This window comes from Aulostomus chinensis, chromosome 9, assembly GCF_037954235.1.
Source record: "Aulostomus chinensis isolate RoL2024-O1b breed Wild chromosome 9, RoL_Achi_v1.0, whole genome shotgun sequence".
NCBI lineage: Eukaryota > Metazoa > Chordata > Actinopteri > Syngnathiformes > Aulostomidae > Aulostomus > Aulostomus chinensis.
In genome coordinates, this window is record NC_141328.1 from 30,406,037 (window position 1) to 30,422,009 (window position 15,973).

Below are 15,973 nucleotides of genomic sequence, written 5' to 3' on the forward strand. Positions count from 1 at the left end.
TGCATGCAGATGATACCTGAAGATATAACAATCACAATACCTGACCACAGCAGCTCTCTGTAAGAGTAAGGCCCTGGATCTGAGCCTGCAAAGAGCCCAGCTCCTCCCTTAGACCAGTCTCTCTTCCATCCAGAGACTGCTGCATCTGCTCCTGTCCATCCATGTTCTCCCTATGACACTGCCTCTGCACTGCTCCAATTTTCTCATCACAGTGGTTCTCAAGACCATTCAGACGGCGTTCAAATACTTCCAGGATCTCAGCCCGAACATCAGCCAGCTTGGCATCCAGAATTTCATCCAGCTGAGGGGTAGAACCAGGACCAGGGATTGTCTTTCCTCTTGCTCCCTCTAACAGCCTCTTGAGCTGGCCATCGTGACCCAAAACCATTCCCTACATACAGGCAAGAAGTAGAGATAATTAGAGATTAATGAAGGAAGATGAAAGGCTGGCACATCGTGTACAATACATTTTTGTACAAGGACAGAGGCACAACACCTGAATCTCCTCTAAGATGTGGGTCTTTGCCCGCAGCTCATCTCTCACTTCTGTTACTCTGCCTGCAAGATCTCCAAACCCATTGAAGGTTTCTCCTCCTTCCAGTCCATCTGGACTCCCATCAGGGATACCACCAAATCCCACTGCTATGTCAGGTACACGGGGAGTGTTGGTCAGCAGGGAAATCAGAAGTTTATTGGTGTCTTCACGGAGAGATGTGCGCAGTCGCTCCTCGAGGCCTGCCACCACCCCATTCAGAGTATCAAGTCCTTGGGTGAGGCGGCGCAGGTCCTCCTCCACATGGTTCAAACGTTCACCAGTGACTCCTGAAATCCCAAATTTGTTTCCTGAATTAAATACAAAAAAATGACTTTTTGAGACTGTTATACAGGACTTAAAGGGAAATGAACCATCGACATTGCTTACATTCACACTTGCATGCACAGTGACACAGTAGTGAGAGAATTTATCCCCAGAGATTTGCTCTAAAACTCTTCTCACCATAAATTGGTTTTCCATTTCCAGCAGGCAGCTGTCCTGTGGGCATTGGTCTCTGATCAGGTATGCTGGGGTAAAGTTTTCCTGGCTCCAACTGGCCTCCTCCTGGCTTCTGGTCACCAGGAACCCTAGGGACATGGGGGAAACCCTTGACCCCAGGGCGATGGGGCAAACCTGCCCCTTTGAGAGGTGGCACCATGACATCAGGCAGTGATGTAGGTCCATCGTAGCAGTTCTCTCCTGAGTATCCAGGGCAACATCTCCACTCCAGCTCAGTCACTGTCTTATAACCCACTTTGTATTTAGGCTTGTAGAATGTCCTGTACCTGAAGACAACACAGAACAAATGTTCACCTCAGAGATTAAGATGCATTTAACATTAAATGTGTCCAACCTGGTCATATAATTAAATTTTCCTTTGCTCTTACTATGTGATACTACAGAGCCAAGACAAAAAACACAAACAAAAAAAAACAGGAAGATGAGAGCAGATATGAAGGGATGAAGTTGTTCTCTGTGAGATTAAACACAGATTAGAGGGAGATTAGGAGATTAAGATCAAATTTAACGTAAATGATGTGGCATCAGAGAATTGGACCAGGGACATCAATGAACCCCACTGATATCTGTGTTAAGCTTGAATTTCCTTGTGATTTGGAATCAGCTCTCTTCTCCTCCTTCTGTTCTCTCTCTCTCACACACACACACACCTATTTTAACGCAAAGGCATATCAAAGAGTAATAGAGAGTAAAAGTAGAAATCTGCACACAGACACCCCCACTAACCTGTAGCAAACGTAATGCATGTAATAGAAGCTTCACTTCAGATAACAGCTTGTATCATTATTAATTAACAATAAAACTACTTATTTATGGGGTATTTCAGAGGTTGTCGGTAGCTACAACCAGTTGGCAAGTTGCACAAATATCTAAACCACAATGAGGAGGTGCAACAGCAGTACATTATGAGAACACTAGAGGGCAGCATTAATCTGGAGACAGCCAGACTCAAATGTCATTATATGACATGCCCAAAATAAACTGGTGAAATTGAGATAAGCCAACTTTGGCCTGAGGCGTGTGTGTGTGTGTGTGTGTGTGTGTGTGTGTGTGTGTGTGTGTGTGTGTGTGTGTGTGTGTGTGAGAGAGAGAGAGAGAGAGAGAGAGAGAGAGAGAGAGAGAATAAAATTCAATTAATATGTTTAGTATGATAAATAAATAGTAGGGAGGAGCATTATTTCTAAGATCTCTGCGTGCTGCAGTGTCATGTTAAATAATAATTATACCCAAATGAGTTAACCTCACAGACTTCTTAGGACTCGGTAGTGAAAGGGGAGCAGTCTTCTATTCTATACTGAGTCAGTTCATGTCAAACAAAACAAACCAACAAACAGCAACAACAAACTTACATGACAACAGGACATTTCTGTCCCCAGATGCACTTGGTGGTGTACTCTGCCTTGACATAGGTGGCCACTCCATCCTGCATGGTGCATGTGATATTCTTCTGGACTACATAGGCACAGTGGTTTCTGAGGGGACAGAAGAGACAGAATCAAAGTTTAAAGTAAATACGAGAGGCCACGGCCAACATCTGGCTGATAAATACTAAAATTAACCTTCACTAGCAAGCAACCAAGTGGCAAAGAGAATCACTGAACTCCTTCGACAAAATCAGTTACAGAGAAAAATCCAACCCCATGCAGGCAGCAGAAGAGCAAATGATATTTCCCTTGAAGGGGCTGTTTCTACACCATCTCCAGCAAGGTGAAGACTTGATTTCAGGCATTGAAATATGGAGCTTTGGTTCATTCTCTGTTAATTTTGTAATGTTGCTCCTCTTGTTTGAATTTTCTTACAGTTCTTTTTTTTTGTTGCAGTGTAATCTTTAGTCCATTTGGTCAGTATGATTCCACTCTTATGCTTTCATATTCCTAGTCTAAGATGACAAGCAGCAGTGACTGGTTTGCACCCTAGAGACTGAACCTTGGAAACTTTGAGGGGCTTCTAACAGAAGACTTATTGAGTGTATTGGGATCGAAATGATGATTTTTCACTGTTTGGGTATATAGAAGTTAATGGACAGGCTTGCTGTCACTTTCTTACTTTATTTTTCTTTTCTCTGATGAAACATTGTTACAGAAAAGATCCATCTATCTATCTATCATCTATCTATCATCTATCTATCTATCTATCATCTATCTATCATCTATCTATCATCTATCATCTATCTATCATCTATCTATCTATCATCTATCCATCTATCTATCTATCATCTATCTATCTATCTATCTATCTATCTATCATCTATCTATCATCTATCTATCTATCATCTATCTATCATCTATCTATCATCTATCATCTATCTATCATCTATCTATCTATCATCTATCTATCATCTATGTATCATCTATCTATCATCTATGTATCATCTATCTATCATCTATCTATCTATGTATCATCTATGTATCATCTATCTATCATCTATGTATCATCTATCTATCTATCATCTATCTATCTATGTATCATCTATCTATCATCTATGTATCATCTATCATCTATCTATCATCTATGTATCATCTATCATCTATCTATCATCTATGTATCATCTATCATCTATCTATCTATCTATCTATCTATCATCTATCATCTATCTATCATCTATCTATCTATCTATCATCTATCTATCATCTATCTATCATCTATCATCTATCTATCATCTATCTATCAATCATCTATCTATCTATCTATCATCTATCTATCATCTATCTATCTATCATCTATCTATCATCTATGTATCATCTATCTATCATCTATCTATCATCTATCTATCATCTATGTATCATCTATCTATCATCTATCTATCATCTATCATCTATCTATCTATCATCTATCATCTATCTATCCATCTATCATCTATCTATCATCTATCTATCATCTATCATCTATCTATCTATCATCTATCTATCATCTATCATCTATCTATCAATCATCTATCTATCTATCTATATCTATCTATCTATCTATCTATCTATCATCTATGTATCATCTATCTATCATCTATCTATCATCTATGTATCATCTATCATCTACTATCATCTATCTATCATCTATCATCTATCATCTATCTATCAATCATCTATCTATCTATCTATCATCTATCTATCTATCATCTATCTATCTATCTATCTATATCTATCTATCTATCTATCATCTATGTATCATCTATCTATCATCTATCTATCATCTATGTATCATCTATCATCTATCTATCATCTATGTATCATCTATCATCTATCTATCATCTATGTATCATCTATCTATCATCTATCTATCATCTATCTATCATCTATCTATCTATCATCTATCTATCATCTATGTATCATCTATCTATCTATCATCTATGTATCATCTATCATCTATCTATCATCTATCTATCATCTATGTATCATCTATCATCTATCTATCTATCATCTATCTATCATCTATGTATCATCTATCTATCTATCATCTATCATCTATGTATCATCTATCATCTATCTATCATCTATCTATCATCTATGTATCATCTATCTATCATCTATCTATCATCTATCTATCATCTATCTATCTATCTATCTATCTATCTATCATCTATGTATCATCTATCTATCATCTATCTATCATCTATGTATCATCTATCATCTATCTATCATCTATCTATCATCTATGTATCATCTATCTATCATCTATCTATCATCTATTTATCATCTATGTATCATCTATCATCTATCTATCATCTATCTATCATCTATCTATCATCTATCTATCTATCATCTATCTATCTATCATCTATCTATCATCTATCTATCTATCATCTATCTATCATCTATCTATCATCTATCTATCTATCTATCTATTTATCATCTATGTATCATCTATCATCGATCTATCATCTATCTATCATCTATCTATCATCTATGTATCATCTATCTATCATCTATCTATCATCTATGTATCATCTATCATCTATGTATCATCTATCTATCATCTATCTATCATCTATCTATGATCTATCTATCATCTATCTATCTATCATCTATCTGTCTATCATCTATCTATCATCTATCTATCTATCATCTATCTATCTATCATCTATCTGTCTATCATCTATCTATCATCTATCTATCATCTATGTATCATCTATCTATCATCTATCTATCTATCTATCATCTATGTATCATCTATCATCTATCTATCATCTATCTATCATCTATGTATCATCTATCATCGATCATCTATCTATCTATCATCTATCTATCTATCTATCTATCTATCATCTATCTATCATCTATCTATCAATCATCTATCTATCTATCTATCTAAATCTATCTATCTATCTATCTGTCATCTATGTATCATCTATCATCTATCTATCATCTATCATCTATCTATCTATCATCTATCATCTATGTATCATCTATCATCTATCTATCATCTATCATCTATCATCTATCTATCATCTATCTATCAATCATCTATCATCTATCTATCATCTATCTATCATCTATCTATCATCTATCATCTATCGATCTATCTATCATCTGTCTATCATCTATCTATCTATCTATCATCTATGTATCATCTATCATCTATCTATCATCTATCTATCATCTATCTATCATCTATCATCTATCAATCTATCTATCTATCTATCATCTATGTATCATCTATCATCTGTCTATCATCTATCTATCATCTATCTATCATCTATCATCGATCATCGATCTATCTATCATCTATCATCTATGTATCATCTATCATCTATCTATCATCTATCTATCATCTATCTATCAATCATCTATCATCTATCTATCATCTATCTATCATCTATCTATCTATCTATCTATCATCTATCTATCATCTATGTATCATCTATCTATCTATCTATCTATCTATCTATCTATCTATCATCTATGTATCATCTATCATCTATCTATCATCTATCATCTATGTATCATCTATCTATCATCTATGTATCATCTATCATCTATCTATCATCTATCTACCATCTATCTATCAATCATCTATCTATCTATCTATCGAAATCTATCTATTTATCTGTCTGTCATCTATGTATCATCTATCATCTATCTATCATCTATCTATCTATATCTATCTATCTATCTATCATCTATCTATCTATCTATCTATATCTATCTATCATCTATCTATCATCTATCTATATCTATCTATCTATCTATCTATCATCTATCTATCTATCTATCTATATCTATCTATCATCTATCTGTCATCTATGTATCATCTATCCATCTATCTATCATCTATCTATCATCTATCTATCTATCATCTATCTATCTATATCGATCTATCTATCTATCTATCTATCTATCTATCTATATCTATCATCTATCTGTCATCTATGTATCATCTATCCATCTATCTATCTATCTATCTATCTATCTATATCTATCTATCATCTATCTATCATATATCTATCTATCATCTATCTATTAATATCTATCTATCTATCTATCTATCTATCATCTATCTATCATCTATCTATCATCTATCTATCAATCATCTATCTATCTATCTATCATCTATCTATCATCTATCTATCTATCATCTATCTATCATCTATGTATCATCTATCTATCATCTATCTATCATCTATCTATCATCTATGTATCATCTATCTATCATCTATCTATCATCTATCATCTATCTATCTATCATCTATCATCTATCTATCCATCTATCATCTATCTATCATCTATCTATCATCTATCTATCATCTATCATCTATCTATCTATCATCTATCTATCATCTATCATCTATCTATCAATCATCTATCTATCTATCTATATCTATCTATCTATCTATCTATCATCTATGTATCATCTATCTATCATCTATCTATCATCTATGTATCATCTATCATCTACTATCATCTATCTATCATCTATCATCTATCATCTATCTATCAATCATCTATCTATCTATCTATCATCTATCTATCTATCATCTATCTATCTATCTATCTATATCTATCTATCTATCTATCTATCATCTATGTATCATCTATCTATCATCTATCTATCATCTATGTATCATCTATCATCTATCTATCATCTATGTATCATCTATCATCTATCTATCATCTATGTATCATCTATCTATCATCTATCTATCTATCATCTATCTATCATCTATGTATCATCTATCTATCTATCATCTATGTATCATCTATCATCTATCTATCATCTATCTATCATCTATGTATCATCTATCATCTATCTATCTATCATCTATCTATCATCTATGTATCATCTATCTATCTATCATCTATCATCTATGTATCATCTATCATCTATCTATCATCTATCTATCATCTATGTATCATCTATCTATCATCTATCTATCATCTATCTATCATCTATCTATCTATCTATCTATCTATCATCTATGTATCATCTATCTATCATCTATCTATCATCTATGTATCATCTATCATCTATCTATCATCTATCTATCATCTATCTATCATCTATGTATCATCTATCTATCATCTATCTATCATCTATTTATCATCTATGTATCATCTATCATCTATCTATCATCTATCTATCATCTATCTATCATCTATCTATCTATCATCTATCTATCTATCATCTATCTATCATCTATCTATCTATCATCTATCTATCATCTATCTATCATCTATCTATCTATCTATCTATTTATCATCTATGTATCATCTATCATCTATCTATCATCTATCTATCATCTATCTATCATCTATGTATCATCTATCTATCATCTATCTATCATCTATGTATCATCTATGTATCATCTATCATCTATCTATCATCTATCTATGATCTATCTATGATCTATCTATGATCTATCTATCATCTATCTATCATCTATCTATCATCTATCTATCTATCATCTATCTGTCTATCATCTATCTATCATCTATCTATGTATCATCTATCTATCTATCATCTATCTGTCTATCATCAATCTATCATCTATCTATCATCTATGTATCATCTATCTATCATCTATCTATCTATCTATCATCTATGTATCATCTATCATCTATCTATCATCTATCTATCATCTATGTATCATCTATCATCGATCATCTATCTATCTATCATCTATCTATCTATCTATCATCTATCTATCATCTATCTATCAATCATCTATCTATCTATCTATCTAAATCTATCTATCTATCTATCTGTCATCTATGTATCATCTATCATCTATCTATCATCTATCATCTATCTATCTATCATCTATCATCTATGTATCATCTATCATCTATCTATCATCTATCATCTATCATCTATCTATCATCTATCTATCAATCATCTATCATCTATCTATCATCTATCTATCATCTATCTATCATCTATCATCTATCGATCTTTCTATCATCTATGTATCATCTATCATCTATCTATCATCTATCTATCATCTATCATCTATCTATCTATCTATCTATCTATCTATCATCTATGTATCATCTATCATCTATCTATCATCTATCTATCATCTATCTATCATCTATCTATCATCTATCTATCTATCATCTATGTATCATCTATCTATCATCTATCTATCTATCTATCATCTATGTATCATCTATCATCTATCTATCATCTATCTATCACCTATGTATCATCTATCATCGATCATCTATCTATCTATCATCTATCTATCTATCTATCATCTATCTATCATCTATCTATCAATCATCTATCTATCTATCTATCTAAATCTATCTATCTATCTATCTGTCATCTATGTATCATCTATCATCTATCTATCATCTATCATCTATCTATCTATCATCTATCATCTATGTATCATCTATCATCTTTCTATCATCTATCTATCATCTATCTATCAATCATCTATCTATCTATCTATCTATCTAAATCTATCTATCTATCTATCTGTCATCTATGTATCATCTATCATCTATGTATCATCTATCATCTATCTATCTATCATCTATCATCTATGTATCATCTATCATCTATCTATCATCTATCATCTATCTATCATCTATCTATCATCTATCTATCAATCATCTATCATCTATCTATCATCTATCTATCATCTATCTATCTATCTATCATCTATGTATCATCTATCATCTATCTATCATCTATCTATCATCTATCTATCATCTATCATCTATCATCTATCTATCTATCTATCTATCTATCATCTATGTATCATCTATCATCTGTCTATCATCTATCTATCATCTATCTATCATCTATCATCGATCATCTATCTATCTATCATCTATCATCTATGTATCATCTATCATCTATCTATCATCTATCTATCATCTATCTATCAATCATCTATCATCTATCTATCATCTATCTATCATCTATCTATCATCTATCATCTATCTATCTATCATCTATCTATCATCTATGTATCATCTATCTATCTATCTATCTATCTATCTATCTATCTATCTATCTATCATCTATGTATCATCTATCATCTATCTATCATCTATCATCTATGTATCATCTATCTATCATCTATGTATCATCTATCATCTATCTATCTATCTATCATCTATCTACCATCTATCTATCAATCATCTATCTATCTATCTATCGAAATCTATCTATTTATCTGTCTGTCATCTATGTATCATCTATCATCTATCTATCATCTATCTATCTATATCTATCTATCTATCTATCTATCATCTATCTATCTATCTATCTATATCTATCTATCATCTATCTATCATCTATCTATCTATATCTATCTATCTATCATCTATCTATCTATCTATCTATATCTATCTATCATCTATCTGTCATCTATGTATCATCTATCCATCTATCTATCATCTATCTATCATCTATCTATCTATCATCTATCTATCTATATCGATCTATCTATCTATCTATCTATCTATATCTATCATCTATCTGTCATCTATGTATCATCTATCCATCTATCTATCTATCTATCTATCTATATCTATCTATCATCTATCTATCATATATCTATCTATCATCTATCTATTAATATCTATCTATCTATCTATCTATCTATCATCTATCTATCATCTATCTATCTATCATCTATCTATATCTATCTATCTATCATCTATGTATCATCTATCTATCATCTATCTATCATCTATCTATCTATCTATCATCTATCTATCATCTATCTATCTATCTATCTATCTATCTATCTATCTATCTATCTATCATCTATCTATCATCTATCTATCATCTATGTATCATCTATCTATCATCTATCTATCTATCTATCATCTATGTATCATCTATCTATCTATCATCTATCTGTCTATCATCTATCTATCATCTATCTATCATCTATCTATCATCTATCTATCATCTATCTATCTATCTATCATCTATGTATCATCTATCATCTATCTATCATCTATCTATCAATCATCTATCTATCTATCTATCGAAATCTATCTATTTATCTATCTGTCATCTATGTATCATCTATCATCTATCTATCATCTATCTATCTATATCTATCTATCGATCTATCATCTATCTATCTATCTATCCATCTATATCTATCTATCATCTATCTATCTATCATCTATCTATCTATATCTATCTATCATCTATCTATCTATCATCTATCTATCTATATCTATCTATCATCTATCTATCATCTATCTATCTATATCTATCTATCTATCTATCTATCTATCATCTATCTATCTATCTATCTATCTATCTATCATCTATCTATCTATCTATCTATCTATCATCTATCCATCTATCTATCTATCTATCTATCTATCATCTATCTGTCATCTATGTATCATCTATCCATCTATCTATCATCTATCTATCATCTATCTATCTATCTATCATCTATCTATCTATCTATCTATCTATCATCTATCTATCTATATCTATCATCTATCTGTCATCTATGTATCATCTATCCATCTATCTATCTATCTATCTATCATCTATCTATCTATCTATCTATATCTATCTATCATCTATCTATCATCTATCTATCTATCTATCTATCTATCTTTCTATCTATCATCTATCTATCATCTATCTATCTATCATCTGTCATCTATCTATCTATCTATCTATCATCTATCTATCATCTGTCTATCTATCTATCATCTATCTATCTATCTATCTATCCATCCATCCATCATAAACAAGAGAGAAGAAGTATCACTCAGACAGATTTCCGTCTGAGTGTTCAAGTGTGTCCAGATCCCCAAAAAATAATAATTTCCCCCATAACTACTTTGAACAGTTGTTGCATCATGCTGGAGCTGGAGCCTCTCTCCCATTCCCTCTCTTCATTGCAAGTGGAGCTATAGCAACTGCTAAATGTTCCCTTGGCCCCTGCGCAACACAGGAAATGATGATCTGCACTCTTTACACTCACATGTGAACCATTTCTTTCATTCTTTGGGGAGTATTTAGCAACACATGTGGCACTTAACGTTGCTGTTTCACAGCTGTTTCAGGACAAATAGAAGTGTTTGGAGGAGTAGAGGGGGACGTGGGGGCCAAAGAGTGTCTACTTGCCAAGTTAACAGGTTCAGAGGGCCAACAGACAGGACAGCCTGTCAGAGTCTGAGAAGCCGCCCACTGCTGCTTCCTACAAATCACTTGACAGACTGTATGTGTCACCACCCTACCTGTGTTGACATATGGTAATAGCAGGGAGGAAAAGGGGCAGGAATCAGAATGACAGAGCTCCTTTCATATAAGTCTGACAACCTGCTGCCAGGTCATGTGTTTTTAAGGAAGAGGTGCTGATGACCTGAACTGATGTGGTAAGAGGGAAATTCTCAAACACTTCAGAATGTAAACACACATTTTACTGGTCACTTCAACAGCTTTTCACAGTTGAAACCTCACTTTCAAGACTGTTTTGATGTTCCAAGTAAGAAAGGAAGCTTCTTTTGGTGCAGCATAATTGCTTCTAACAAATGGCACTGCGCTGATTTGTCCCTACTTCATCTTTTTTTTTCATTCCTAAAGGGGTTTAATTCTGATCACTCCCTCTGCTCTCCTACTCAGCTCAGTGTGATTTAGAAAGCCTTTGGTGCCAAATTACATGATATATTTTTCTTCATTTTTCAACATGTGAAAAGTCTCGAAAAGCTAGATTTATGCAAGATTATATGATAATAGAATGTTGTCATCCCAAAAAATCAGTGGCATAGTGAATGGGAGCATTGTTTTTCAAATTCTACACAGGGTTTGTATTTGCATATTTGAATGGTAAATGGACTCATTATATTGCACCTTACTCAAATGTACTCATTCACACTCACACATTCATGGTGGAGCTGCCAAGCAGACACCAGCCTAATTATGAGGACCAACTAGCGGGTCAGTGTTTGGCTCAAGGTCTGGGGCAGAGCTCTGGGGGTGGATGAGATCCATCCTGGATATCTCAAGGCTCTGGATGTTTTAGGGCCATCTTGGTTGACACATCTCTGCAAAATTGCGATGCATTGATGAGTTCAGCTGAGTGTCGTCTGCACAGCAGTGAACATTAATGGAGTGTTTCCTGATCATGTGAACTAGAGGAAGCAGGTACAGGGTGAAGAGGACTGGTCCAAGCACAGACCCTTGTGGAACACCAGAACTGACTGTAGTGGTCTCAGAGGAACCATCATTAACTAGTACCAACTGAGATGACCTGGAAAATATGACCTGAACCAGTTTAGTGTGGTTCCTTTAATACCAGTGACAGGTTCCAGTCTCTGTAAAAGGATATGGTGGTCAATGGTACCAAAGCTGCACTGAGATCTAATCAGACCAGCACATAGACCAGTCCCTCATCTGGTACCAGTAGGAGGTCACTGGTAACTCTGACTAGTTCTGTTTCTGTGCTAGGATGAACCTGGAACCTGACTGAATCCTCCAATCAGCTGTTGCTGTGGAGAAGTCACAGAGCTGTTTAGCAACTGCTTTCTCCAGAACCTTGGAGAGAAAAGGAAGATGTGATGTTGGTCTGTAGTTGGTAGAACTTCTGGATCCAGGCTTGTTTTTTGAGGAGGGTTTAATTCCTGCTACTTTAAAGGACTGAGGGACGGAACCAGATACCAGTGCCACATTGATCATATCTAAGAGGGAGGGGCTAACGAGGGGAGAGAGTCTTGGAGCAGCTTAGTTGGGATGGGGTCTAGGAGACAGGTAGAGGTTTAGAGGAGGACATTATTGAACTGAGCTCATGAAGGCTGATGGGAGAAAAACTATCCAAGTGTGTGTCTGGTCCTCCAGCTGCCTCTAAGGTTCTGGGTTCTAGGTGCCATGTTGTCAGTCTGGCTACTGAAGAGGAACCTGGGTTGTTCTTGTGTTCCTCTATTAGTGCTGAGTAGTCGGCTGCTCTGGTTCTACTAAGGGCTTTCTTCTAGGTTCTAAGGCCATCTTGCCAGACTCCATGTGACTCCTCCAGTTTGGAGCAGCGCCATCTTCTCTCCAGTTTCTGGGTTTCTTGTTGAAGCTGTCAGGTTCCAGAACCGTACCAAGGTGCTTGTTTCCTTGGATTCATAGTTTTCTGTTTTAGTGGGCCAGTAGAGTCCAGAGTTGTTGCTAAGGTGCCTGCTGCTCTATGGATAAAATGATCAGTTTGGGAGGGACTAAGGTGGACAACAGCGTCCTCTGTTACAGTGGGACATGACACTGAATTTAGCACCAATGGAACCACTTCCTTAAATCCAGGTGTGGCCTGATCAGACAAACATCTGGAAACTACAGTTTTCCTGAGTGGAGTGTAGCTGATCAGTCCAAATTCCAAAGTGATTGATTGGTGGTCTGATAAAAGCGTTCTGTGGAAACACAACCAGATGTTCAGCTTCAGTTCCACATGTTAGGAGGAGGTGGAGGTGTGGTTGTGACAGTGAGGGGTTCATGGACAGACTGATGGACACCAGTTGAGTCTAGAATAGAGAGAAATGCAGTACCAGACTGTGGTTATCAACATCCTCATGAATACTGAAGTCTCCTCCAATCATGACTTGATCTGATTTAGAACTAAACTGATAGAAACTCTGAGGATTCAGATCAGAATCCAGAGTCAGGACCAGGAGGACGGTCCTCAATCATCAATCAGAGAGGCTGGAGAGTTTCCAGGCTGGAGGAGACAAACTGAGAATCAGGCTTTCAGAGGAATGGAAACTTCTTCTGGTTTGGGATTTATTCCTAAACTGGTGTCAACAATGGCAGCAGCGCCACCTCCTGGGCCAAAGTCTGGAGGAATGTGAGTGTTCCTGTGACTGGAGGAGTGGATTCATTCAGACTAGCATCCTCATCGTCACCAGCCAGGTTTCAGTGAGACTCAGCAGGTCAACACAACTGTCAGATATCAGAGGCTATTTTGATTAGGTTTTTCTGATTGACTCCTCTACAAGTACAATTGGAGTGAATAAACTGGGTGGGTAACTGCCCCCTAGTGGACGCGCAGAGAAGCGTGGAAGACGGCAGCTCTGCTTCCTGGTCTGAACTCTGGGTTCTCAGGGTTCTGGTTCTATTATAAACTGGGTCATATTTCTAGAAATGAATGCCGTCCCTCCTAATCACACCAGGTCTCCCCCAGAAAGTTTTCCATTTGTCAATGAAGCCCACGTGGTTTGCTGGACGCCACCTCGACAGCCAGCGGTTGAACGACGACATGCGGCTAAACGTGGTCGCTGGTCCGATGAGATAGGGGTCCAGAGACACGATGGAGTCCGACATCATTTTCACAAATGTACACACTCCCTCCATATTAATTTTTGTGACCTCCGACTGGTGTAGTCGGATGTCATTACCGCCGACGTGAATATTGATTTTATCATGTTTACGTTTACTTTTAGCCAGTAGGTTCGAATTTGACTCAATGTCGCCCTCTCTGGCTGCTGGAATACACTTGACTGTGGTTACCCGGCCGCTAATTTCATGTTTCTCAGAATGGAACTTCCAATTACCAGAGTGGTTTTCTCGGCGGGTGTGTCGCTGAGTGGGAGAACCTGTTCAAGATGTGAAGCGGTGGTTTGTCGCTGACAGCAGGCTTCTACTAGGGACTATGCTTCCTTTGGACAGTCACCCACTCGCCCTGGTTTCCCGACCACTCGGGAGCTGCTCGGGAAGTGCTAGTCGCGGCTAAGCTAACGGGGCTCTGCACCAGCTAATGGGGACTGGCTAGCTCTAGTGGCTAATTGTTTGGATCCATGAATGCGGAGCCGCCGCAGGTCCAATGAAACCTTGCTATGCCTCGCCTCCAACACTACAGTATCACTAAAGGAGGCAGAGGAGTAACTGAATATGTGGCACACTGAGCACGAGAGAGGAGAGTGAGAAGGAGAAGCCATCGCTAGCTTACGAGAGGAGAATTTACAGGAAAGAGACTGTGGCTACAAGTCAGATGATCTATTAAACATCGGCCAAATAAAGCAATTAGGTATGTAGTTTTGCCAGGTAATTAGTCATTGAAATAAGGAATTAACAGGGATGATCACACTTTAGCGAGTGCAACGAAGCAAAGCACTACGTTCAACAACGCACAGAAAAAGGAAATGAGGTCACACGCTTACTGCAACGTTATTTTATTTTACCACTCAGTGCACTGTCTGTGCATTTAGGTCAGACTCTGACCCATAATAAAGGATGAGTGGAAAGACTTAAGTTTTTGGCCAAATCAAAGTGAAATTGTTTTTGTAGATGAAATATTATTTGTGATAAATACCAATAGACTATCAAATTTCTTTCTTTTTTTCAAAGTATTGTCTTTATTCGTGGTTCCATGGCTCCAGCAGTTTGGAATAAATAACATATTGCTTCAACTGAGAACCTGGAGTGTTCATAGAGAATGACATCAGGAAAAGATAGTGGATTATTCTGGTCTCTGAATACTCTCTCCCGCCGAAGAGAACCTTGCACAGTAATTGCGCCAAGGTC

At 35.8% G+C, this 15,973-nt stretch overlaps 1 protein-coding gene across 2 annotated transcripts in view; it reads right to left on the reverse strand.

Annotated features, from left to right (window-relative positions):
- emilin3b (elastin microfibril interfacer 3b) overlaps window positions 1-15,973 on the reverse strand; it is a 31,944-nt gene that overhangs the window by 2,418 nt on the left and 13,553 nt on the right. The window contains exons 1-5 of one of the 2 annotated variants that reach the window (XM_086212830.1): window positions 3,101-3,157; window positions 2,404-2,526; window positions 998-1,320; window positions 497-843; window positions 41-391 (exon numbers count right to left, since the gene is read on the reverse strand). In XM_086212830.1, coding sequence (XP_086068956.1) covers window positions 41-391; window positions 497-843; window positions 998-1,320; window positions 2,404-2,526; window positions 3,101-3,147 — 1,191 coding nt within the window. In that variant the 5' untranslated portion in view covers window positions 3,148-3,157. Of the gene's footprint in view, window positions 1-40; window positions 392-496; window positions 844-997; window positions 1,321-2,403; window positions 2,527-3,100; window positions 3,158-15,973 lie in introns of those variants that run through there. The other variant, XM_086212829.1, reaches the window with a different exon arrangement.